Raw genomic sequence first — 27,486 nt, forward strand, 5'->3', positions numbered from 1 at the left:
TATTGAAAATTAGCCGACTTCTGCTCTAGCTTCTGCTTATGAATTTGCTTTTAAATTTAATGTTCAAGGTAAAGATTCACTGATTTCCACTGTGAGTGTATCCAAATTAAAGATAACGCCAAGGGTAACGCACACATTTAAAATGATAACGTCTCATAACACCCAACATTTCTAGATTTTTAATTTGTGCAACACTGCAACTGTCAAACGTCAAACGCGTGTAACGCAAGTTTTTTTTTTTGCTCATTCGTGTTTCTGTTTTCTCCGCGAGCAAACAAAGTGGAAAAAAGTGATGAAAAATGCGTAAAATTCACCCCTAATTGCCGATAGAAACGTGAAAATCCCATCTGAATTTTCGTTTGCCCTTGGCAGCAATCTACGGCACCGTGTTCCGGACGAGGTAGGGGGTTCGGAATTTCCCAATCGAAATCTGGCTTTGTTTTGCTGTCATCGGACGATTCGATTGGCCTGCTGCCACAACGTAGCAAGAAGTTGCACAAAGTTTCAGGGTGTTTTTTGTTTCTTCTGTTACGGGCAGGTTCTGTGCGGTTCTGTTCCTGTTCCGATACGAGCGCGGTGGTTGAGTGTGTTTCGAAATGAACCAGGAGAAGCTGTTTACCAGCGTCGAGGAGGAGTGTCTTTACTGGAAGGAACGGTGCTTGAAACTCGGTCAAGAGCGCAATGACGTGCAGCGGGAGTTTGACGACTTTACGGTATGGAATTGCGAGATTCGGTGAGATGGGGTTTGTTGTTTTATGATGTTGTTTTTGCAGGAGGAATCGAGGCAGCTGGAAGCGGAGCTGGAGATGACCGTGGAGCAGCAGGAGAAGAAGATCCGAGATTTGAACCAACTGGTCAGCCAGTTGCGGATTGAATGTGAGTCATTCAAGCGTAAGGTCGCCAACAGCGAGAACGAATCCAACAAGATCGATGCCGACTATAAGCAGCTGGTCAAGGAGAATGAAAAGTTCAAGGTTTACATCCGCGAGCTGGAGCAGAAGAATGACGACTTGGAGCGTGCGAACCGGGTGGCCAGCGAAAGTGTGGCAGAGTTCGAGTCGATGCTGAACCAGGCTTACGAGAAAAATGCTCTGCTAGAATTGGAGGTGGACGAGAAGGAACGTATGCAGATTAAGCTGCAGCGGCTGATGGACGAGGCACGGGATTTGAAGCAGGAACTGAAGGTCAGACACATCCCCAAGGGCGAGGACGAAGAAGACATGACAAGCGTTCCGACGACGGAAGGCGCAGCGGAAGAGAAAACACTTGACGTTCCCACCGAGGAAAGACCCGAAACGCTCGGATCCAACACCACTGCAAACGTATGCCTCAGTACGACCAAACTGGAAACTCTCAACAACAACATCAACAGCAGCAAAAAGACGGACCCCAGCGTGGTGGCCCTCACGAAAGCAACCAACAAACTTGACCTGGAATCCACCCTTGGATCCCTTAACGCCGTCGTTCCCACGCAGCTAGACGAGAGCACACTGCAGCAAAAGCTGATCATCGAACGTAACGGAAACCTCAACAGTCCCTCCTCGGCGCTCATCCCAGCGCTGAACAATGCCGCGATGGCCCCGAGCGATCGCGTCTCCACACTCAGCATCGTAGCCGATTTGTTGCGGCGGCTGGACAACATGGAGGCAAAACTGAAGGCGTGGAAAATCCGCAAACCCTCGTCCCGCACGAACCTGGCCAGCTCGGGCAGCCATCGGCACCGGGTCGGAACGGGCTCGAGTGGGCTATGTTTGCCCGGCGGTGACAGCAACGCATCCCTCAATTCCATCGGAAGCGGCGAAAGCTGTGGCAACGTTCAGCTACACTCGTACCAACCGGGAGTGTCCACCATCGGAACGCAAACGGCCCAGCAGGCGCAAGCAAGCAAAGCCGAACTTCGAACGAACAAGTAAGCATATATTTCACTCGCTCTTTTACACTTATGCGTATACAATGTATTGTTTTTTTTTTAATTAAATTATTAAATTTAATGGCTAATGTTTTACAATTAAGTTCGTCAATGTGTGTTTTGTACATACGTGGAGCCATGTGTCGAAACGAGCGCAGAATTATTTGCAACTTTACGTTAGGCCGCTAATCCGTTTCAAACATATAATCATAAGACTTACTGTTTTTTCCCCAAACGTGTCCCATTGGCTTCGTTAGAGTTTCTATTTTGAAGAAAAGCCTTCGTCTATATTTTTCGAAAGACTTTAAAAAACGTAATAAATTGTAACGATTAAAAAGTAAACTTGTCAGAGTTTAAATTTCCGCACTACTCGCTTTAAAAAAAAAACCCTGGAGCTAAGCAAATCACAATACAAAAATAATAGCACACACACACTCACACAAACGCGTGTAATCACTCAAAATAGCAAACTCAACTAGTTCTGTGTGAATAGAGAAAAAAAAGCATCATCTGCTTCAAAACTAGATTTGCTCCCTTTGGAATGAGTAGCAAACGTGACTGTTAAGCCCATGAACATTAAATAAACCGTACCCGCATGATTTCTCGACTTTATAAATGCTAGAAAAGAGATTCAAACCTTTAAACAGAAATACAGTTCAAAGATTACGGGGGCATAACTGAGCCCACTGGGCGGATAAAAAAAGAAAAAGAAAGATAAAACTAGCAAACGGATAAATAAAACAATGACAGTGTAACATTACATGAGCATACAATACAACTGTTGAATAAAAAGGATATTTATTGGAATAATTCTAACCACATGGAAAGGGTTTTCAATGGCGGAAGGTATCCGAAAATCCATCGATAATCAATTCAAAGCAATCCGACGAGCGCGGTAAAATCAATCAAAGATTTAAATTTCCTGAATGGAAAGAAATAAAAAAAAACATTTTATCATTTTATTTATTTGGTTTTTTTCCGTTACATTGCATTGGTTAGCTTGAGGCAAAATTACTCTACTGCGTAATTTAAAGTGCACATTTTGCTTATCATACTTTAAGGGGTTACATACATGCAAATCGGCAAAATGTCAAGGTTTGGTATGAGCACACACTCAAATTTTTGTTAAATTTGTTTTCAGGATATTGAAAATACATTTTCAACAATTACCAACATAAATTTAAAGACACTTGGCTGCATATTTGCCGAGATATAGCTATTTGAAGTTAGCAGTTTCACGTGCCACAATATCTCAACACTGCTTTGCCCAAATCTACTCAAAATTTTGATGAAGAATCATTAAACAAACCCCGTGTGCATGACGAAGGCCGATTTCCAAAAAGTGTATTTAAAAAAAGATAAAAATATTTTTTTTTTGTTTTGCATATCGTCAGTTTTTGAATTTTTTAATTAAAAAAACGAACTTTCAAAATCGGGCTACGTCATGCAAACGGGATTTGTCTTAAGAGTCCTCACTCCAAGTTTCAGCCAATTTGGTCCACCAAATCTCGAGTTATCGTGACAACTCGGTGTTTCGAGAAAAACGCTCAGAAAGTTTGACAGTTCGCTTTGCGCATGGTAAAACTTTAAACTTAAATCGTCTTCTACTCACTTAAACCATAAAATAACTTTATGAAATTTTTAGGAGTGATTGGAAATTATTTTTTAAAAGGATTTAACAAATATACGGAAGTATGAAATTTTGAGATTTTGTACGTGTGTGTAACTCCTTAATGTACCTTTTTTGCAATTCTTTCGTATAACTGTTTATTTTTCCAACCGCTCTCAAACTCAGACACGAAGAACACCCATGAGAGCTTTATTAGTAGAAAGTTGTGTTTCGCCTTCCTGATTAAGAATACGTTAGATTAAAAATAATATAACGGCGAAATCTTTCCATTTAGCTGCAGGCCAAGGGTGCACATGATACTGATGATACTCGTCGGTTGACACACCTAGGCGAGGAACATCCCGAAAAGAGCCCAACTACATCCGTAGTGCTGTTTGGACAAAACAGCATGGCTCTGGTTCCTTGCAAGTGTCCTATTTTCTTACCTCCACGTTGGCTTGGTTTAGTCATCATGATGACAAGGTGTAACCTAGCTGGTGGCCTGTGGAAACGACTCGTAAACCTTTGACCAGCGAGGGTCAGAGTAGAGACGGCTAGAAGAAAGGGGCGCGACAATGTGGGAAAGGAAAGTAATTTGTGATTGTAGACGGTATTGTTTTGATTCGCAGTATGTTGAGTCAACTGCTGTGGATGTACCTGAAACATCGCACAACGGGGTTTCTCTTCTCTTCATTCTCAGCTACCACCTATCTTCTGTTTATTTTGTTTCACTGATTTTCTAACGCGGCTTCTGTTTACTATCCTCCATTTGATTTCGATTTTCCTCATTTGATTCTTTTATTTCTCAACGCTTTCCACTCTATTTTACCAATTGATGCTGCTGTAACAAACTTTCTGCTTTCCCTTAATTTGGCAGCGATGTCAATTTGGTTTATCATGTGCCTTTTCTTTATTTATCTATTTGAATAATTTCTCATCTTCCTGTAAATTGCCCTGAGTACAATCTAAGCTTGTTTGTTACCTCATTTTATTAACTATTGTTAATTTCTATATCTACTTCATAAATTACTATCTTCCTTTTACTATTGATTCTTTACATAGTATATTTCTTTCACTGTCCATTGTTTTGAAACTTCACCTTTTTCATAAGCAAGTGAGGTTCGAGCCCTTACTCAATTTTTGGAATGATTAAAGAATTAACACAAATATTACTATTGTACTTTTGAAAAACGTTTATAAAATGCTTAGGACCAAAAATTGTAACAAAACACCGCGACAAAAGAAATAGCAACATATAAACACGACTCAACACTAGGAAAGATTTCAGGAGAAAACAAAACACAGTAAATAACAATTAGTTTTTGAATTCAAACTAAAAATAAAACAGTTTTTGCTTTAATGAAAGTTGATAGGCACACTTTAAACGGTTAGGCGCTTATACTTACATCAAACCCTACGTAATGTACCACCCCCGGCCGAGTTAAAATGCGTAACCGGAAAAGAAGGTGTGCATGCCTGGCACGAACACTCAAAGCGTGTTCTAGCGTGTTGCTCGTACTGACTCAGAGCAAGGGTGAGATGTAGGTGTAAGGGCAGTGCGTGTTCGTCGGGAACCTAGTGCATAAGATCGGTCAAGGCCCGTTCTTACACTGAAAATTGCGAATTGCGAATTGCGAATTGCGAAATCTTTCCATTTAGCTAAAGAGATAAATCATTGTTCAGAATACTTAAAGAACCTGCAGTTTAATTTTTACCGAAAACATATGAGTGTAAAAAATTAAATCAATGGGAGCAATCTAGAGTTTTTTAAGGTTCAATAAACAAAATTTTCATTTTTTTAGCTTTCTGGGTGTTTTTGAATATCCGTGACTCAAGGTGGGTTTAAAAACACCCAAGAAGCAAAATATGGTAATTTTGTGTGTTGGACCTTTTAAAAAAACTCCAGATATACCCTTTCCTATTAGACCGCACAACAAAATTTACAAATTCAACATAATTCAAATTGCATAATAAATTGTCCATACAAAACTTCGGAAATCAAGCTTCACGGGTTCTATGTACAATAGGGTGGCTCGACATGATCGAATTTTCAGAACAGGCATTTTCCGGTCCCATTTGGGCCCCCAAACAACCCCCCAAAATTTGGGAGCGATTGGGTTTAACCCGGCTTTCCGCAAAGCGATTCAAATTTGTATGGGAAAACCCTCTTTTACAATTTAATTTTTATCATTTTCATTTTTCACTCAATTTAAAAACTAACACCGTAGAAGTATAGCCCTGAATGTCCTCTAAAACTTTCCCCAAGAAAGTATGGTCCTATCTTGCTTCTGGAAAAAGATACAGAGTTTTTAAAAGAGGCATTTCAAAATAAGTGCTGAAAATTATATTTCTTGCCAACACTGCCAGTACTTCGGTAGATATTTAGAAATCCTATTTTTTAACATAATAAGGAAGTCACCTAGCAAAATGGTGTCTTAGAAAAAGTTGTTGTATATGAATGTGGCTTTTATTTAAAACTATTGACATGCACGGTGACACACCTACAGGGTGTCAACCAAGCCCTAACTTCTACTAGTGACCTTTTAAAGCGTTGGTGTCTTAGGAAAAGTTGTTAGGCTACTTATTCGAAGAAATTTTGACATGGTTGGAAGACAGGGTGGCACATCTACAGGCTGTCAACCCATTTCACGTTTCTATTTAAGACCTTTTGATTTGGGCGAAAAAGGGCACAAATCGCAAAAGGAACAAAATAACGTCAATTTTTCACATAAAATTTCCTGAGGAATCGATTGCGTATGATTAAAAACAGTTTCTGATCTTGCAAATTTAATTTTACATAAAAAATGAGGTAAACAAATTTTAAGTACCTTCTGAATAACTTAAAACATGCGGGGTTTTGTCACCTAAAACATAAAAAAATCAAAGATTAAAAAATACGGATTTTGGGAAACAGATTTTTTTGTAAAAAAAAAGTTAATTAAAAAAATCACCAATTCTTGTCCATGTTTCTATTTTTTCGGAATAGTCTTCATCAATCTACAACTTTACCCAAGACACCAAACCAATAAAAAAAAAATCTTGAAAAGTTACAGATTTTTGAATATTTACGTACCATTTTTGTATGAACAGCTGCCAAAATTGTTTGGTATAATTGTATGGGTGAACCAATAACACAAAATGGCTACTTTAAAAAGCCTCCACAAAGTTTGAGCCAAATCGGCCGATTTTGTAGAGATTGCTCAAATGTTCTGAACATTTCTACAGAAAAAATCCATTATTCAGCTTCCTTTTATTTTATAGAGCAATTTACAGAAAAAATACAACTTATCAGAAAGTTTCCAAACTAGCATCTTAACCTTCTTACCGTGTTTTTATCATGTGCAATCGATTCCCCAGAAAATTTTACGTGAAAAAATGACTTTTGACGAATTTTTGTTCAGCCTACTTTTGCGTGGCAGGCCTAATTTGCGATTTGTGCCCTTTTTCGCCCACTTTACAGTGGTCAAAATGGTCTTAAATAGAAACGAGAAATGGGTTGACACCCTGTCTTCCAACCATGTAAAAATTTCTTCGAATAAGTAGCTTACCAACTTTTCATGAGACACCAACGCTTTAAAAGGTCACTAGTAGTAGTTAGGGCTTGGTTGACACCCTGTAGGTGTGTCACCCTGCATGTCAATAGTTTTAAATAAAAGCCACATTCATATACAACAACTTTTTCTAAGACACCATTTTGCTAGTTTTTAAATTGAGTGAAAAATGAAAATGATAAAAATTAAAATGTAAAAAAGGGTTTTCCCATACAAATTTCCATACATATTTGAATCGTTTTGCGGAAAGCCAGGTCAAACCCAATCGCTCCCAAATTTTGGGGGGGTTGTTTGAGGGCCCAAATGGGACCGGAAAATGCCTGCTCTGATTGAATTAGTCGATTTTAAAATTTTCCCATACAACTTCAAGCCACCGTAATGTACAATTTTACAAAATCTGAGTGTTTTTTCAAGGCCGTTGCAAATATTTTTCAAAAATTATTTAGGCCGATGAAAATATTTAAAAAAGTTTTTGTCCCTCGGCCCTGGCCAAGGTCAAGCGGGGGTCTTCACATTTCAATGAAAAGGTGTTTTAAAATGCATTTTACACTAGTTCAGTTGTTTTGCAATCATTAGTTTTCAAAATCTAAGATCTGACAAAAACAAAAATTGTAACGAAAAAAGATTTTGCATCGAAAATTTTCAAAAATCTTAAGATTTTTAACAAACCCAAACATGCTAAAAATGATTTTAAACGCAGGAGAATGTATTTTAATTTGATTTCAGCTGGTTGCACTTGAATTTTCATTGAAATTTTGAAGTTTATTGTAAAAATATTTTTTTTGCCCCCTGATTTTTCGGGCCAATTTTGAAGGGGGGGGGGGGTGACAAAAACTTTTAAAAATATTTGTACCAGCCTTATTTCGAAAAAACTTCAAAATTTCCATAAAAATAAAAGTATAATCAACTGAAAACAATCTATAATGCATTTTTTGCAATTCCGCTTTTCCTGTCCTTCTGGAGAAACGAAACGGCCTACTTTTCCCTACCATAAATAACAGAAAGCAAAATTAATACCTTTCAATACCAGTGCTGAAAAGTAGAACTTTTCAACACTATTATCGAAAAGTAACACTTTTAAATATTTTTTTGTTTTGAACGGTGAATTTACTAAACACATGAATGTTTGACATAAAATTCCATTCAATAAGCGTTTTTTCGGAATTGCAAAAAATGTTGTAAGCATGTCGTTGCAAAACTTGATTTTTTCAACACTCGTCGTATTTATCCAACTCGGTAAACCTCGTTGGATAAATGTACGACTCGTGCTGAAAAAATCTTCTTTTTGCAACTTGTTGCATAAACTACTATTATGAAATTTTCAGGAGTGATTGGAAATTATTTTTTAATAGGATTTAATAAATATACGGAAGTATGAAACTTTGAGATTTTGTACGTGTATGTAACTCCTTAATGTACCTTTTTTGCAATTCTTTCGTATAACTGTTTACTTTTCCAACCGCTCTCAAACTCAGACACGAAGAACACCCATGAGAGCTTTCTAAGTAGAATACGTTAGATTAAAAATAATGTAACGGTGAAAATTTTCCATTTAGCTAAAGATATAAATCATTGTTCAGAATACTTAAAGAACATGCAGTTTAATTTTTACTAAAAACCTATGAATGTAAAAAATTAAATCAATAGGAGCAATCTAGAGTTTTTTTTAAGGTTCAATAAACAAAATTTTCATTCTTTTTTTGCTTTCTGGGTGTTTTTGAATATCCCTGACTCAAGCCGGGTTTAAAAACACCCAAGAAGCAAAATATGGTAATTTTGTGTGTTGGACCTTTAAAAAAAATCCAGATATAAATACCCTTTTCTATTAGACCGCACAAAAAAATTTACAAATACAACATAATTCAAATTGCATAATTTATTGTCCATACAAAACTTCGGAAATCAAGCTTCACGTATTCTATGGACAATTTTACAAAATCTGAGTGTTTTTTTTTAAGCCGTTGCAAATATTTTTCAAAGTTTTTTTTTTTCCAAAAAACTTCAAAATTTCCATAAAAATAAAAGTATAATCAACTGAAAACAATCTAAAATGCATTTTTCTGCATTAATAATCATGTTTAGCATGTTTGGGCTTGATTAAAAATGTTTTGAATTTTTATAAAATTGCTATGTACAGCACCGCAATTTTTTTTTCGCAAATTAATAAAATTTTCGTCAATACTTAGATATTTTGGAAACTAATGATTGCAAAACAACTGGAAAGGTGTAAATTAACTTTTTTATTTTTTTGAACGGCGGTCGATACCAATGATGTCGATGTCGTCAGCGCATCCAAGCAGCATGTGCGATTTGGTGATGAGTGTTCCGTTTCTTTCCACGCTATGATGAGCATCGCCCTGCTTCAATCCATCCAACGTTACGAAAGCTTCAGATATCTCGTTACTCATTCGCACGACTGTCGAGCGTTGCACGAATCAGTCTTATTAGCTTCGCCGGAAAGCCGTGTTCTAGCATAATTTTCCAAAGTTCGTTTCTTTTGACTGAATCGTAAGTCACCTTGAAGTTGATAAACAATTAAGAGGCAGTATTTGTAAATATTGCTCGGTTTGTTCTAGAGGTCGTATCGAGGTGCTCCGATTTGGATGAAACTTTCAGCGTTTATTTGTCTATACATGAGATGAATTCATGCCAAATATGAGCCCTCTACGACAAAGGGAAGTGGGGTAAAATGGGCTTTGAAGTTTGAGATCCAAAAAAACCTAAAAAATCTTAAAATTGCTCGCATTTCCGTAAAACTTCATCAATTCCAACTCTCTTAGATGCATTCGAAAGGTCTTTTGAAGCACTTCAAAATGTGCCATAGACATCCAGGATTGGTTCGACTTTTTCTCTTAGCTTTTGCAAATTACTGTCAAAAATGGATTTTTTTAAAACCTTAATATCTTTTTGCAACAGCCTCCAACACCCATACTCCCATAGGTCAAAAGATAGGTAATTACATAGACTAGAAGCCTACGGAAATAACTTTTTGGCCGATCGCAGTTTTTCTCATAGTTTTTCGATTTTTCTAGAACAAACATTTTACAACGTTAGTTTTTGCCCTGTAGGCCGCCATAGCGGCACTTTTTGCTCTCAATTTTGTCATATTCGAAATCCTCGGACAATTTCACGTATGTTATAAGTATTGGAGTTGTAAATTTGATTTAATAAATAATTAAATAAACATTTTGAAAAAAGAAATAGATCTTATTTACCCTGTGATCAATACGTCAAATGCAGTATCAAGTAGGCGAAAACCTGTTTTACCCCTAATTAAACAAATTGTTAAAAAATATTTTAATTCATTCTTCATGGCAATTTTTCCAATCAAATTTACAACTCCAATACTTCTAACTTACGTGAAATTGTCCGAGGATTCCGAATATGACAAAATTGAGACTAAAAAGTGCCGCTATGGCGGCCTACAGGCCAAAAACTAACGTTGTAAAATGTTTGTTCTAGAAAAATCGAAAAACTATGAGAAAAACTGCGATTGGCCAAAGTTAATACCATAGGCTTATAGTCTATGTAATTACCTATCTTTTGACCTATGGGAGTATGGGTGTTGGAGGCTGTTGCAAAAAGATATTAAGGTTATAAAAAATCAATTTTTGACAGTAATTTGCAAAAGCTAAGAGAAAAAGTCGAACCAATCCTGGATGTCTATGGCACATTTTGAAGTGCTTCAAAAGACCTTTCGAATGCATCTAAGAGAGTTGGAATTGATGAAGTTTTACGGAAATGCGAGCAATTTTAAGATTTTTTAGGTTTTTTGGACCTCAAACTTCAAAGCCCATTTTACCCCACTTCCCTTTGTCGTAGAGGGCTCATATTTGGCATGAGTTCATCTCATGTATAGACAAACAAACGCTGAAAGTTTCATCCAAATCGGAGCACCTCGATACGACCTGTTACACATTGGTGAAAAACTCGCTCTTAATAGTATGCTTGCAGGTTGTACTCCCGGAACTTGTCAAGTATTTGTCGCAGAGTATGTCATAAATTCTTAATTAATCTAAATAATTCGTTGACAGGTAGCCTTAATCATAGGAAAGTCTCACAAAATGTTTCAGCCAAACCTAAAAAACATAAAAATTAAATTTCGTAGATGTTTGCGAAGGAGTATTTGTTATTTTACCAAGAGAGCGTTTCTTTCATTTTGAAGTAAAATGTCTGCGATTAATATTAATTAGAGCTAAATAAACGTTTATTCAAGAACATTTAAGCGAAATATTTTCCATCCCGTCACATTAACAAAATTTTGCGAATATACAAATATATATGTTCTATTTTTGTAATCCCAATACAAATTTACTCACAACAAACAACGGAATACGTCTAGGAATTTTTAAATTTTTATCAATGGTTTTTATTAATTAGTATTATATGGAATCACAACTTAGCGCCGCTATGAAAATCTTTGGTTAAATAATGATTCGATCAATCGTTGGTGCAATTTATAACGATAAAAGAAGCAAAAGCATGTTTTGGTGCAAACCTAATAAATTATTGCTAATGTGGTGCTATTTATTTCAAATAAATTTCACAAATTCCGACGGCATTTTAAAATCAGACTAGTCAAAAATACGTAATTTTATCAGCAACATTTGACAAAATCTTGTGCTTGCCAACTTCAAACCACAACTGCACCCGCCTCTGATCGGCTTGTCGGCAACTCTGGACAGTGCTTCCACTGGTCGTTTATCGGATCATAGCATTCGAACGAAGCGATGGTAACCTGCGCCCGGTAAAGTTAATCTCGCACGGTTGATCGCCACCGGCCACGTACAACAGTCCGTCGGCGGCGGCCACCGCAGGGCTTGCACGGCTCACCGACATCGGTGCCACCATGGACCATTTGTTTTCATCGAACGAGTATTTTTCCACCGTGCAGAGCACTTCCTGTTGGCTGCTGTTGCCACCGACGACGTACAGATAGCGATCCAGAATGGCGACACCCATTTGACAGCGGGACGTTTGCATCCGGGCCAGCGAGTTCCACTCGTGCGTTATCGGATTGTAGCTAATAAGATCCGGCAGGTGACGGCTGGACGTTGTGCAACCTCCAACGATGTAGATTAGGCCTGCGAAATTTTAAGGTTATTAAATATATTGTTTGATGAACAAGTCAACGAAGTAAATATTACCTTCAAAGCTAACTACTCCCATGCTGAACCTTGGTTCAGGCAGGTCGCCAACCATACGCCAGGAATTTTTCATTGGATCAAAGCACTCGATCGAACCGCCTATGTCCTCGCCGATCCATCCGCCCATGGCGTACAGCGTTCCACCCAACGCACACAGGCCAAACTCGCACCGCGGCACGATCATCGGTGCCATCGCTTCCCAGTTGTTGTTCTGCGTGTCGTAAACCTCTCCGTTGGCCAGTATCTGACTGCCACGTTCGCCACCGATCACAAAAATCTTCCCCCCGAGAGTGGCCACTCCGGGCAGAATTCGTCCAATTTGCATCGGTGCCGATTCGACCCACTCCCGCCGGAAGATGTCGTACTTGATGACGCTCTCGAAGATGCAATCCGCCGGAGTCCATCCGGCATTCTGCTCGCGCCTCGACCCGCCAATGATGTAAATGCTCTTCTTTGCACAAACCCGTGGACAAACGCGCAACGGCACCAGCTGTCCGCGCTTGGAAGTCAAATCCTTGCGCACCGAACGCAGAGCGATTTTCAACGAAACGTCCCTACAGTCAGCAATCGCCTGATCGATCAGACCCACCGGAACCAGCGCCAACCGGACGTGCGACAGAATCTCAAACACGTACCGACGACGTGGCACCACGTCGTGCTTGATCCAGCGCAAAGCCGCCTTAAACACCTGATACTCCGTGTCCACCCGAAGCGATTCCGACGAGATCACCTTCATCAGCAGCGTGTGGGGAATCTCCAGCAGTTCGTCCTCGTCCAGTGCGACCTTGGGGAAGTTGGTGTACACGTAGGTGGCGGCCGTTTCCGCCAGCTGGCGACAGTTGTGGGCTTCGGCGAACCGGAGAATGCCAAGCGCGTTAGAAGAGTGCAGCTCCCGGCACAGATACTCGCAGCATCCGTCGACCACTTCCGGCAGCTGGATCATGTCGGCGGCCGCGAGCAGCTCCTGGACGTTGTTCTGGGAATGACAAAAAAAAAATGAGTGAAACTGTTTCACACAATAACAGTTCTCTACATTTACGGAAATTGAATTTTCACTGTTTAATGGTTGCGGCTTCTGTCTCACAAGCTGAACGTTGAGGGATCAAATCCCGGCGGAAGGGATCATCGATCCGTCCGCATTGACATACTTTTTTTCAATTTTCTTCTTGTCTACATGTTTTACATTGTTTTTTTTTGTCTTGTAAGGAGATACTGAGCACGATTTGTTATCATAGAAACCTCTTTTTACGCGATGCGTTACGTTTTTCTTATTTGTCGATTTCTGTGGAATAGCGCAACATTTTTGCAATCTTTTAAAAGCAATTTGTAGGTTTCGTTCAGATCTACAAAACGTGTTGCGTCATTCCAAAGAAATCGACAAATTAGAAAAACGTAACACACCGCATAAAAAGTGTTTTCTCTGTATATATTTGCTCCGTCCGCATTGACCTTTTCTCATCCATGATTTTCCTTCTTAATAGACGTTAAAAAGCCAAGGATTGAGGTGGGATCATCAGGGCTGTGGACATTTTGCTTCAATGGTGGAGACTGGATGTGGATTGTGAAAGACCTGAACTACGTCACAAGGGGAACATAGTTTTTTAATTGTCAAAAAAAAAAATCAAATTATTCGCTCTACAGCATTGCCTTGGCGTTCTCGATTGCGAGATTCCTACTCGAAACTAGGTGTCCGAAGGCTTGATTGTTGAGGCAATTGCAAACCTATTTTTACACCTTAGCTTCCATCCACCCCGGGATTCGCACTGACGACCTTTGGATTGTTAGTCCAACTGCCTACCAGCGACTCCGCCGAGACAGGACCCAGGGAGACGACTCCTACACCTGGACTGAGCAAACGACCTAACTTTCTGGGATCGAACCCAGGCCGACTGGGTGAGAGGTAACCACGCTTACCCCTACACCACGGGCCCCGACTAAATGAAATGCAATACAATAATAGAATGCATAAAAATAGTTAGTTATTTCTTTCGAAAAATACCTATTTATTCAAATTAGGCTAGGAAAATAAATTTCATTGAAATTTTATGGCTCCGGTCGAGGTCGAGAAGGGCTTTTACACATTAAAAAATAATAATTAACGAAAAAAAATATTATTATAATTTTTACTTTTTTCTATTAAGGTGGTCCCACTCGAAATTTCTAAAAAGATAAAAAAAACTTTCTTTTGATTTTTTTTTTTGTATTTACTAAGTACCTTTTCAACTTTTTTTGATTAAAATTGTTAAAATATTATTTTAAATATAAAATATGATGTAAATTTTAATTTTAAGCAAATAATTATTTTGGCCGATTTTAGCGTGACATACTTTATGGATGACGCCTTGAACAAGTTTTGGAAATAAAAAAAAAACAAATTACAGTCGACTCTCTGGCTGTCGATCTTATGGATATCAATAGGTCTATTCCCGTACTGCAGAATTCTGCAATTCTGCACAAAAACGGCAGCAGAGCGTTCCCGTACTTTTCTGCAACAAAAGTAACTTTTCTCTCAGGTAGAACTTCTGCAGTGAGAGAGGTAGAAGTTGCAGCAAAACCGTTCCCGTACTTTTCTGCAAGCTCTCTCTTCTCTTTCTTGTTGAAAAGTTACTGCAATTTGGTGTGATGGATGTTGACTACACGCTTACATAAAATGAGCAAGTTTTGTGAAATTAAGCATTATTATAAGTTGTAATTATAGATGATTTTGGGGTAGTTTTTTGATGTCTGGTTTTATTGAGAACGATTTTTTTATGTTAACGATTTCAGGCTTAGTTCAAACAGCACGGCTAGTACCCCAACAAAAAATTGTACTACAAATCAAATTGTTTTTAAAAACTTTTAAAAGACACATTTCTTTTGAGTTTAATAATTTCAAATAAATATTTGTTTAGGAATAATTTTTGATCTTTTGTATCGCAGCAACCGTGCGCGAAGTTGGAAGCGAAAATTTTTAGCTGTCGTTTTTTCACCCATTTTTGTTTTTTGTGAAAAAAGTATTTCAATATTATGAAGATCAACGCAAAATTTCTGATGATGACCAGTGGAAGTTTTGGAAGCGAAGCTTTCGCGATTATCTGGACCAGCTCAATTCCTCAAGTGTCGTCGTCGGATGAAATGGCAGTTTTAGCCAGATGAGGTCTGCGGTCCGGGCCCCCCTAGCTGCAGCCGTTGTTGGAGTGGAGATATTCGGAGTTAAGGAACACTTCCACTTCATTCGATCGGCCTGTTTTTTTCATCAAGAATTTGGGATCTGACGATCGGGACCCCACCAACCTGGCTGTGTCTTTTGAAGATTTGCTGTTCCTTGGTGAGAGCTTTCCATCATTATTTGCTTTTTGACTATATTCCCCTTTATTATAATATAATATTATAAATTCAATAACCCTCCTACCCCTTTCTCACTTTCCCATTCCCCAATCCCAATTTCCCCAACCCCAATTTTCCCATTTCCACTTCCCCCCTAAAAATATAAATAATTGCCAATTTACACTAACACACCACACCCAACTTATTCGGAGCGTTTGGTACGGTATGTCCACGCATCCTTCCTCCCTGTTGATTCTGTGAAATGTGGTCCGTTCACAGAATCTGTCTCTGCGGTTAATGCAACGCAGTAGGCCTGGCCGCTTTAATTTTTGCAATACATTTTCGGGGTAACTCGGATGTACTGCAATTATTACTATTGACAAGAAAGAAATTGGGGCGTAATCTAACCACAAGTTCTTCCAGGATGCTTTCTTCGGACTGGCTGCGTTTGTGTTCGATTAGATTAGATTAGATTAGATTAGGAATAATTTTTGATCTTCAATTGTTTTTTAATATACCTCGGAATATACTAAATATGTGTGTTAAATAACAGGTAAATTTAATTGGCTAATAATAAATTATACCTTTAACGGTGTTACCAATTTGTATTCTTATATGAACCAAAAAACAAATGTTATTTTGTCTTAATTAAAATGCTTAAATTCTTAGATTCTTAAGTTCTTAAATTCTTAAAATCTTAAGTTTTTAAATTCTTAAATTCTTAAATTCTTAGATTCTTAAATTCTTAAATTCTTGAACTTTTAATTTCTACGCCACCTTGAATCATATAAATACACATTTTTCGAAGTCATATTTTAGGTTAGAAACTCAAATTTAGAGGATTTAGAGATTGGAAATTTTGACTGTTCCTATTTTTTTTTATATTTGAGTTTTAATAATTTTGATTTACAGAACTTATTCATTTTACTTGTATTTGAAATTTCAATTTCTTTAAGTTTCTATCTTATAATTTTCAACTGTAGCTTTTGAATTTGTTGTGTTTTGATCTCATAAATATTAAAAAAAACTTTTGTTGTTTTATTTTATTTTTTCAACGTTTTTTTTTTTTATTTTGAATTTAAATTCGCAATTCGCAATTTTCAGTGTAAGAACGGGCCTTGACCGATCTTATGCACCAGGTTCCCGACGAACACGCACTGCCCTTACACCTACATCTCACCCTTGCTCTGAGTCAGTACGAGCAGCACGCTAGAACACGCTTTGAGTGTTCGTGCCAGGCATGCACACCTTCTTTTCCGGTTACGCATTTTAACTCGGCCGGGGTGGTACATTAAGTAGGGTTTGATGTAAGTATAAGCGCCTAACCATTTAAAGTGTGCCTAACAACTTTCATTAAAGCAAAAACTGTTTTATTTTAGTTTGAATTCAAAAACTAATTGTTATTTTACTGTGTATTGTTTTCTCCTGAAATCTCCCCTATTGTTGAGTTGTGTTTATCTGTTGCTATTTCTTTTGTCGCGGTGTTGTGTTACAATATTTTGGTCCTAAGCATTTTAGAAAAGTTTTTCAAAAGTACAATATTTGTGTTAATCCTTTAGTCATTCCATAAATTGAGTAAGGGCTCGAACCTCACTTGCTTAAGAAAAAGATGAAGTTTCAAAACAATGGACAGTGAAGGAAATATACTATGTAAAGAATCAATAGTAAAAGAAAGATAGTAATTTATGAAGTAGATAAAGAAATTAACAATAGTTAATAAATAGAGGTAACAAACAAGCTTAGATTGTATTGAGGGCAATTTACAGGGAAGATGAGAAATTATTCAAATAGATAAATAAAGAAAAGGCACATGATAAACAAAATTGACATCGCTGCCAAATGAAGGGAAAGCAGACAGTTGGTGCAGCAGCAGCAATTGGTAAAATAGAGTGGAAAAGCGTTGAGAAATAAGAGAATCAAATAAGTAAAATCGAAATTAAATGGAGGATAGTAAACAGAAGCCGTTTTAGAAAATCAGTGAAAACAAAATAAACAGAAGATAGCTGATAGCTGAAATGGAAAGAAGAGAAACCCCGTTCTGCGATGCTCAGGTACATCCACAGCAGTTGACTCAACATACTGCGAATCAAAACAATACCGTCTGCAATCACAAATTACTTCCCTTTCCCACATTATCGCGCCCCTTTCTTTTAGCCGCCTCTACTCTGACCCTCGCTGGTCAAAGGTTTACGAGTCGTTTCCACAGGCCACCAGCTAGGTTACACCTTGTCATCATGATGACTAAACCAAGCCAACGTGGAGGTAAGAAAATAGGACACTTGCAAGGAACCAGAGCCATGCTGTTTTGTTCAAACAGCACTACGGATGTAGTTGGGCTCCTTCCGGGATGTTCCTCGCCTAGGTGTGTCAACCGACGAGTATCATCAGTATCATGCACCCTTGGCCTGCTTTTTTATTTTGAATTTAAATAAATTAAATATTTAGTTTTTAATTATTTGATTTTTCAAGCTTTGAACTTGTGATTTATTGTTTTTTCCTGATATAATTATTTGCATTTTAAATTTCTCAAATATCTGATTTAATGTTTTTTAATGTTTCTTGATGTGGAAATATTAGTTTTCTTTATATTTTTAATTATGGATTTCTTAATTTCCCGATTGCTTAATTCATTATATTAAAATTTTTGAGTTTGTGATATTTTTTTTTATTTGTCAATTTTACTGCGTCACCGTTGTTCTTTAATGTGACATCCATTCATAATTTATTTATGTTATCCTGAATAATCTTTCAAACATTCTATTAAACATGTATTTTTGGTCCCGTCTATATTAAACCTTTGTTTGTCTTTTTTTCAAATCATGTTTTTTAAACGTACCTGCCACTCTCATTTGTAAGATATTTTACCTAATGTAAATTTTTAAAGTTGTTTCTAATATATGATTTCTACCTAAGCATAATTAATTTCTAGTTACTTAATAAATAATACATCCTTGATTTTTCAAATAAAATATTGTGCTGCATTCCCATTGCATTGCAATGTCCCAGTTCTATAGGTAAACTTCTTTGAATTACCTTTTTTGTCAACCTTTTTTTTAATATTTTGAAATAATAAAAAAATAATACCCAATTTGAGTAAATCCACTCAACTGTGTACAATGTTGCAGAAAAAGTACTGGAACGCACTACCCAGGCAAAATTTTTGCCGCTTCTCTACTTGCAGAACTTCTGCAAAAGAGAGAGATGAAGAGATCGAGCTGAAAAGTACGGGAACGTGCTGCAAAAAAGTTACTTATGCCGGCTGCAGAATTCTGCAGAGGCTGCAGAAATTCTGCAATTCTGCAAGTACGGGAATAGACCTAATAATTCTCCATCTATCGATGAATTCTTCAGTCCCTTCAATCTGCATACTTCAATTATCTTCATTCCTCGATATTTTCCCTTGCTTGAAGGATCTCTTCCTCGACGGTCCCTTAGATTCTGTTTGCTTTACAAATCTCTTCCGGTAGTCAATAATTTCAGTTTCTCATGGTTTGCATAGACATTTTTCTTAGCGAAACGAAGCTTTGAAGGGTGTTTGACATTAGTTTGTTTTTGTTTGATGAACGTTGCCATGATTCTCTCCCAAAGCTGGGTATCAAGAAAAAAATATTTTCAATCGAGTCTTCATTTTGCATCGTTCTGGAACTGTAATACAGTCGACTCACTGGTTGTCAATATCCAAGGGACCGTCGAGGAAGAAAATCATCAGTTCCAGAATGATGCAAAATGAAGAATCGATTGAAAATATTTTTTTCTTGATACCCAGCTTTGGGAGAGAATCATGGCAACGTCCATCAAACAAAAACAAACTAATGTCAAACACCCTTCAAAGCATCGTTTCGCCAAGAAAAATGTCCATGCAAGCCATGAGAAAGTGAAATTATTGACAACCGGAAAAGATTTCTTAGGCAAACAGAATCCAAGGGACCGTCGAGGAAAAGATCCTTCAAGCAAGAGAAAATATCGAGGAATGAAGACAATTGAAGTATGCAGATTGAAGGGACTGAAGAATTCTTCTATACATGGAGCAATATTGATACCGAGAAGATCGACAGCCAGAGAGTCGACTGTATTAATATTTTCATAAAAAGCTCACTTTCGAGATAATTTCTGGAGTTTTTTTTTTTTTTTTTGAAAAGGTCTAATAAACCAAATTTCCAGTTTTTGCTTTTTGGGTTTTTTTGAAACCGCCTTGAGTCAGGTGTATTAAAAAAACCCAAAAAGGAAAAATTGGTTTATTGGACCTTTTCTAAAAACTCCAGATTTGCTCAGTATATTTTCACCCGAAAGCTCCACATTCCACAGTCCATAACAAGCATCCAATCGTCGAAACCCCAACACTCACCTGTTTGATCTCAATCTGGCCGGTGTACACAAAATCGATCAGCAGCTTCAGTATGTCCGCCCGCATCGAGTGCAGCGTGACGGACTTTTGCTTGCCCTCGCTCAGTCCCAGCTCGGGTCGGAACATGGCCTCAAAGTAGGCGGAAGCGGCACTCAGCACCGACCGGTGCGCCTGGAGCGACGTGTCTCCGACGACGATCTCGACGTCGCAAAACCGCGAACTCTGCCGCAGGGCGTTCAGATTGAGCAGCACCTTTTGCGGATACTGCGAGCAGGAAAAGACGGGCGGTCGCCCGTTCGGACCAACTTCGTTCCCCGGCTGGTTGATGGCCATCTGGGACTGGGTGAGCGAACAGATGATGTCGCTTGCGGTGGTGCCTCCATTGCCGTTGTTGTTGTTGTTGTTGAAGCTGTTGAGCGGGGGCATAGCGCCAGCTGCGGAAGGCTGCGTCGTTGCGGGTTGGCGGGGAGAGCGGAAATAAATTGAATCTCGCCCGCGGAAGATCTGCTGCGAATGCCACACTCAATTTCCACTAATTGTCCGCTCGCGTAACGAGAGTCGTGTGGAAGCTCACTGCTGCTGCTGCTGCTGGTGGTGGTCGTTTGTCTAAAACGCCCCAAATTGAGAATAGTGGGGCATGATTTCGATTTTCGTTTTTTTTTTGCAAATGGAGTGCAACTCTTGATGTCTGTGCCCGTGTCAGACGATTAATTGCTAGGAATCAATTTAAGTCCCCTCTTTCACTCCCTTCACTTCACTACACATTCACACTAAGCAAGCAAGCACCAACCATCGGCAGCAGAATCTGGTTTACGCCCCAACTCGAAAGAGAGACAATGCAGCTCTTCTACTATACACAGAAAGAGCTATATGTAGGTACTAATAAAGCTTCCCAGACTCTGCTGCGACTGACAGGATATGATAACACCCCACAGCTCAGTTTATGTTTATGCTGCTTTCGATGTATTTGCGGCCAATGTTTTTGGAGCACTATTTGGGGTTTCTATCGTTGTTTTCCCCGGTTCAATATGTTTTGTGCCAAATATCAAGCTTTTTTTTGGCTCACACTACTTTCTCTTGCGATATTGCACTCTACTTATGTTTCGTTTGTCACTGTTTTCTGAATGTCCATGACTTTGAACCACTAAACAAACTTCAATTTGAGTTTTCTTAGATTTTAAAGAAACTTCACATGCATTTTCGCTTCTTTTAGACCACCAACAACTATATTTACAAGATCATCAAAAACAATTAACATTCACTAACAATAAAAACGGAACTGTTACGACCATGTCTTGGATAACAACTGCGACCAGCTGTCAATGTTGTACATGACGTCCCGTCGAAAGCAAAATAAACAAAAATACCAACTCTCTAGCTCTCGTCAAATCGGACAACATAGGGCAAATGCACCCATTTTTGGGGGGAGGATTTTCTATCGAGGTTCACGTGTTGCTGGTGGATGTACGCAGTTGCCGGTACAGTGAAATGACGTTCTCACTCCGTTGGTCACTCTGCGTCAGCCGGAGTTGGATTGTCTGGAGAATGAAGAAAGAAAGGGAAATTATATTTAACGACTTTAAATTATGTTGAAACAAATAGTTTAAAGATACCTTGTACATATTTTTTGGATTTTATAACATTCTTTTATTTTTTAATTTTTGAATGCCGCCATCTGATATCACAAATGTAAATGTATAACAGTAAAAATACGATCAAAAAAAAAATAAATTGACAAGAGATCATTTTTTCGATAGATCAACTATAGTCCCCTTGGAACGATCTGTCAAGTAGGACCTTTTCTGTCAAGAAGGACCTCGAGGTTAATATCTGGAGTTTTTTTTTTTTTTTAAATGTCCAATAAATCAAATTTTCAGTTTTTGCTTTTTGGGTGTTTTTTAATACCCTTGTCTCAAGGTGGGCAGAATGGCCCGCCTAAGTAAAATGCGCCAAAAACCATAGAAAAACATACAAATTTATGAATTCAGTGTAGTAGGCTTATGCTTTGGGATGTTCCCTTCACTGTGTAATCACCACCAAGCCTCTAAATAGACGAATCCAGTTTGAAATGGCCGCTAGGTGGCCAATGGTGTTAGAAATGACAGCTTCCATGTTTTTGAATATGGGAGCTCAGGAAAACTCAATTTTTAAGCAATAAAATGATTATTTATGATAAAAGTATTGATTGATTAGGTGCACAAAATGTGTCTAGAACATTATTAAAATAAAAACTGTTCGAAAAATTTGCAATCGAGATAAGTACACCATTCGATTTAGCAGGAATTTTGGGCACCAAAAATATGGGATTGCCACAAAAGGCGATAACTCAATAGGCGAGATCTCGAAAGGCGAAAATTCAAAAGGCGAAAAAGTAGACCCACCACGCTAGGCGAAATAGCACAAAAGGCGAAATGGTTCAAATGGCGAAAAAGTATTATTTGATTAGGATTCCTCCTTTCTCTCAGACAATGAAGTACGAAGTGTAAACAAACAATTCATCCTGCTCGTTCGAGGATGGATTGTTGGTTACACATCTACACTGAAATAAAAAAAAGTACCAAATTCCTAAATTCTAGGCATTTTGCCTACTTTTCTTATCTGGAGCAACATTTGAAAGGGGCGGTACGACATTGCTATTAGGGCCTTTGGTCCCATTTTAACGCGTGTAATGAAATGCCGTAAGAGCAATGTTGTACCGCCCCTTTCAAATGTTGCTCCAGTTATTAAGTAATCAAAAAAAAAAACCCCAATTACTAAATAAGGAAAGGAGCCAAAATTCCTAGAATTTAGGAATTTGGTACTTTTTTTTTATTTCAGTGTAGAGTATTTTTAAAAGGTTCTATAAGCTATTGGCTTTTATAGGTTTATTATGTTTATAATCGGATTGATAATTGGATGTAGACATTTAAAAATGCTCTAGACTTCGTATTTGAACTTTTACGTGGTTTGGTTGATCTATAGTTTTATTGTGTAATGTTTATGCATTTTTAATTCTGAATCTTTATCATTCGGGATTGGGCAACGAACACACGACCTCTGGAAGTCCAGTACGCTGCTAGTTGAAACCCCTACGGTCAGGATTTCGAGTGAGCACTTTGCTGCCGTTCTACGCATATTTGTCCCATGTTCAAAAAAGTGCAACTGAGAAAAATTCGATTGAATTTTTTCGACCGATTTCTGTGTTTCTACGCATAATTGTCCCGTGGGTTCCTATTCGCCCTATGTGTCCCTAATCGCCCCAGTTAGCAGTTTATCACCCTTATTTGTGATTATCTTGCTATACAACAGGTAAACAAGACATAATGCTTAGTAAAACTAATGATTCCGTGTAAGAAAATACTTGGTGGGACAATCATGCGTAGAAGTTCAACGATGGGACAAACAGACTTGGTGTTGTTTTTGATGAGTTTCCGAACAAAGTACCAGATTTTATGTGTTTTTCTTAAAGTACACATCAGACTAAACTTAAAAATGGCATAAAGTCAAAATCGTCAAAAACTGACATGGGACAATTATGCGTAGAACGGCAGTTTGCTCTTTAAGGGAATCTGACTTTGGCGTGCCAAATAGTAATCTAGAGGCTTTGTTTTGATCTAAAAAATTGTTGACAAATTTGTAATAACTAATTTGAAAAAAGAACGGGAATATTTGAGGAAATGCTTTATAAAAACGTTACTTAATCCACCCTTAGGTGGTTGGTGCCTTCCTCTCATTCAAAGGGTAATGCTATCCAAAATAGACACGCTCGTGGGAAGGTCTTTAAATTACCTATCCAAAGATAGGTCGCATGATATGTTTGGAATACGTTTTCATCTAAATATCTGAGAACTAGCCTCCAAAAAGAGTATAAATAACTCTTAAGTGCTTATAACTTTTGATAGGGTTGTCAGATCTTCAATGTTTTTGACGCGTTGGAAAGGTCTTTTGATTACCTGTTCAACGACGGGTTGCATGATAGATCCGGACAACGTTTTCATCGTGATATCTGAGATCCGGCTTCCAAAAAGTGCATAAGTAACACTTAATTTCTAATAACTTTTGATAGGGTTGTCAGATCTTCAATGTATTGGTCGCGTTGGAAAGGTCTTTTAAATACCTTTCTAAAAATGTATAACATGCTGGGGTTTCTTACAAGAACCACCCTTTTTACAATCTTCCGGACTTTAGTCAAAATCGTTTTTTTAGCATAACTTTTGAAGTACTTTACTAAACTTCATAATTTTCAATAGGGACTTATGGGACCCCAAGACGAATCGAATGAGACCAAAACGGTCCAAATCGGTTAAGCCAGTGCTGAGATAATCGAGTGCATATTTTTTGGTGCACAGACCCACATCCCTACACACACACACACACACACACACACACACACACACACACACACACACACACACACACACACACACACACACACACACACACACACACACACACACACACACACACACACACACACACACACACACACACACACACACACACACACACACACACACACACACACACAGACATTTGCTCAGAATTCGATTCTGAGTCGATAGGTATACATGAAGGTGGGTCTAGGAGGTCTAATTGAGAAGTTCAGTTTTCGAGTGATTTTATAGCCTTTCCTCAGTAAGGTGAGGAAGGCAAAAATACATTTAGCGAAAAAATACCCAAAGTACGCGCCAGGTGGCCGTGTCGAGTCTTCGCCAAACGTAGGAGACTCAAAAATATATGTTAAGTATTTTATTTTAAAAGAAAATTAACAAAAAATATGAAAATCCAGACATTTAGTATGGGAGCTGTCAAATCTCTCACCATCAAAAAGCAGCGTTGAGCTTTCGCTGGATTTGTCTATCGATTTGAGGTTCCGTTGTTGTTTGATTACTTTCGTAATAGCTCCTGGTAACATTATAAACATTGAACAAACTTTTTCAAACATCTAACAATCTAACTTTCGAGAAAGCTTATTTAACAATCTAACTTTCGAGAAAGCTTATTTAAGAACCTCGAAATAAACAACATTTGCGTAGTTTTGTCAGTAAATTTACATTTTTGCTCATAATTTGAAATATACAATGAATTCAAACGTGGTTTTCGGTGTGGTGATGTTATTTGACGTCCTTTATAAGACCCTTGCCTTACAGTTGGTTTAAATCCATTCTAAAGCCCAAAACCAAGGGTGGCCCATTCGGCCCCCATGAGCCATTCTGCCCCCCTCCCCCCTGCTCCTATCATTGTGAACAATAATATCAGCAATCTAAGCTAAATTTTAGGACCCAATTTTGGAGTTTTTTTTTGTCAAACTTAGGGTTAGAAACCCACATTTTGAGAAAAATAAAAATCGTGAATTTTCCAAAGTGAAAATTTTGTGAGGACTCTTGAGCAATTCTCTCCACCAAAACTGGAAATGGATTTTATTTATATTTTTGAATTGGCCAAACTTTTTGAGGACCTTTCATATGACCAAAGAAGCCACTTTGTGCCTTTTGTTCACCCATACAAGGATCCATACAATTTTGACAGCTGTCCATTGTCTTTTGCAAGCAGCAACACCAAATTTTTCGGCACCCTCTCAAGATGGTATTAGACTACCGCAAACAACCAAACAAGCTCGCACATTTTGACAGTTTGTCTGCGTTGTTTGTTTGCAGAAACGTCAGTCTGCATATATTTTGTCTTGTTTGCGAGTTTGGCAAACTGTTAAACGTAAAGAAGTGCGAGTTTGTTTGTTTGTCATAGTCTAATACCACCTTCTGCAAACGTCAATTTAACACAAATTGCTGCCAAATCTGTCTCGGAAAATATCCGGCAGCAATTTTGTATGGTTTGACATTTGCTGAGGGTGACGAGAAAATGTAAACAAATCATTTCGTGCATCAGCTAATTTTAAAACGTTATTACGTAAACATGTAGGTTTTTATTCTCTATTTTTATTTTTTCCGACGTTTTAATTAATTTTTAATGGCTTATTTGGTCACAGGAGAGGCCCTCACAAAGTATGAACCAAATAAAAAAAAAAAAAATATCTCTTTTGATAATCGAGTACATACGAACTGTACTTTATTTTTTCAAATCCCTTTTATTTTTTTGAATATAATCAAGCACGAAGTGAGGTGAGTAACAAACTGTGTTTATTTTTTTCAAACCCATCGATTTTTGTAATGTAAATTTTTATTTTTTTCAGTTTTTTTTTAATTTTTAAATGTTTGAGATTCTGAATTTTAGATTTTTTTTTCCAGAAAATAAACGGTTGTTAAACTGGGTTTACCCAATGTTTTACTTGATTCGAAGCAGAAAATTTTGAATTTGCTTATAAAGTAATTTTGGATTTGTTTTTTTTTTTATTATATAATATATATAGATATATAATCGAATACAACAAAATTAAAACCTCAATGTTTTCTGTCAAATGAGAACGTCAAACGTCACTTTTCGTTTCTGATTTTTTAGAAAACATATTTTGAGAAATTTATCAATCAAATGATTATAACATTAAACCTACCTTCAATTTGTCCATGCTTACACCATCCTTCGACTGAACTCTAAAGCTCGCCGTTTTCACCAGCTTCAGAATCGCCGGCGAGCACGATTTTAAGCAAATCTCACTGCCCGTTGCGTCCCACCGTACTTCCACTTCGGCTCCTCCCAAGGAGAGGTAAACTTGCACCGTCGATTCGCTAACCGTTTCCGGCACCGCAAACCCAGCGCGGGTGAGGAAGGTTGCCAGACTTCTAACGGATGGTAGCATTTTCAAGCGATACTCAATGCTGGCAGTTGTTTGCAGCGGGCGTCGCTCGTTCAAGTTGATCAGCGACCGGATGGTATCGTGCCGATCTTTTCTCCCAGCTGCGAGTTTTTTGAGCGGTTGAGCTCGTCCGAATTCAAGCAGTTCGGCGAAATCGTCGTTGGATTGAAGCTTGATTGGTATCTGGAGGCTAAGGCAATCGCGTGCGTGGTGGACCAATCGCACTAGGGATACGATAATGGTTGGAAGTCCTTTTTGGATGAAGTATTGCTCCGAGAGGGGATACAGCAAGCGGATGGAGTTGTAATCTGAATTGAATGCATCGAGCTGTATGTGGTGCACTTTGGCGTCAATTGCCACGACTATCGTCCACTGCTTTTGCAGGTTCAGTATTCGCTGGAAATCGTTCTTGAACGTAAGTTGCACTTCGGCCATTAGTCTTATGTCGCCGGAAACCTCTCCCAGCAATAATACGTCAGACGAAAAGGTCGGCATCTTCCGGTGAAACCGTAGGTGGGCATTGACGAAGTTTTTGAAATACGACTGATTCGAGACGCTTGAAAGGATTTCAATCTTTGTCTTTTCCTCGCCGACTTGTTGAACGGTTTTGCGATTTAGTTCGGCTTCGTTCGTGAGCAAGCAGGTCATCTGCTTGGCTTGACTTAGGACTTCGTCGGTCAGTTCGAAATAGTCGTCGTCCGATCGTCACACCATGCCAGAGATCGCTCCGATCTCGGATGTGTTCCCTCAAGCGTTCGACACTCGCGCGACGATGGAAACACCACCAACTCGCCACTTTCCTTCAGACCCACGGTATGATCCACAAGCGCAACGATCTGCACCAAGCTCGCGTCCGCCAGCTTAATGTTGGTCACATTGTGCGGACTGC

General features: G+C 38.3%; 3 protein-coding genes across 3 annotated transcripts; 1 reads left to right on the plus strand and 2 right to left on the minus strand.

The window, feature by feature from the left end:
* The first annotated feature begins 218 nt into the window (after positions 1-218).
* On the plus strand, positions 219-2,730 carry LOC6050869 (nuclear distribution protein nudE homolog). The gene is made up of 3 exons (XM_038255967.1): positions 219-400; positions 539-713; positions 774-2,730. Exons 2-3 carry the CDS (start codon positions 597-599, stop codon positions 1,911-1,913), a joined length of 1,257 nt encoding a protein of 418 aa, XP_038111895.1. The 5' UTR covers positions 219-400; positions 539-596; the 3' UTR covers positions 1,914-2,730.
* An 8,521-nt stretch (positions 2,731-11,251) lies between these two features.
* Positions 11,252-21,216, minus strand: LOC6050870 (actin-binding protein IPP). The gene is given in 4 exon segments (XM_001867360.2): positions 11,252-11,821; positions 11,824-12,153; positions 12,217-13,192; positions 19,868-21,216. Coding segments are annotated over 4 exon segments (1,851 nt in total). The 5' UTR covers positions 20,294-21,216; the 3' UTR covers positions 11,252-11,702.
* Positions 20,521-27,286, minus strand: LOC6043915. Its single transcript, XM_038251751.1, has 3 exons — positions 26,355-27,286; positions 21,281-21,405; positions 20,521-21,091 (listed from the first exon to the last, which is right to left on the minus strand). Exons 1-2 carry the CDS (start codon positions 27,243-27,245, stop codon positions 21,313-21,315), a joined length of 984 nt encoding a protein of 327 aa, XP_038107679.1. The 5' UTR covers positions 27,246-27,286; the 3' UTR covers positions 20,521-21,091; positions 21,281-21,312.
* Between the last annotated feature and the right edge of the window lie 200 nt (positions 27,287-27,486).

The sequence above is a fragment of the Culex quinquefasciatus genome, chromosome 2, assembly GCF_015732765.1.
Source record: "Culex quinquefasciatus strain JHB chromosome 2, VPISU_Cqui_1.0_pri_paternal, whole genome shotgun sequence".
Lineage (NCBI taxonomy): Eukaryota > Metazoa > Arthropoda > Insecta > Diptera > Culicidae > Culex > Culex quinquefasciatus.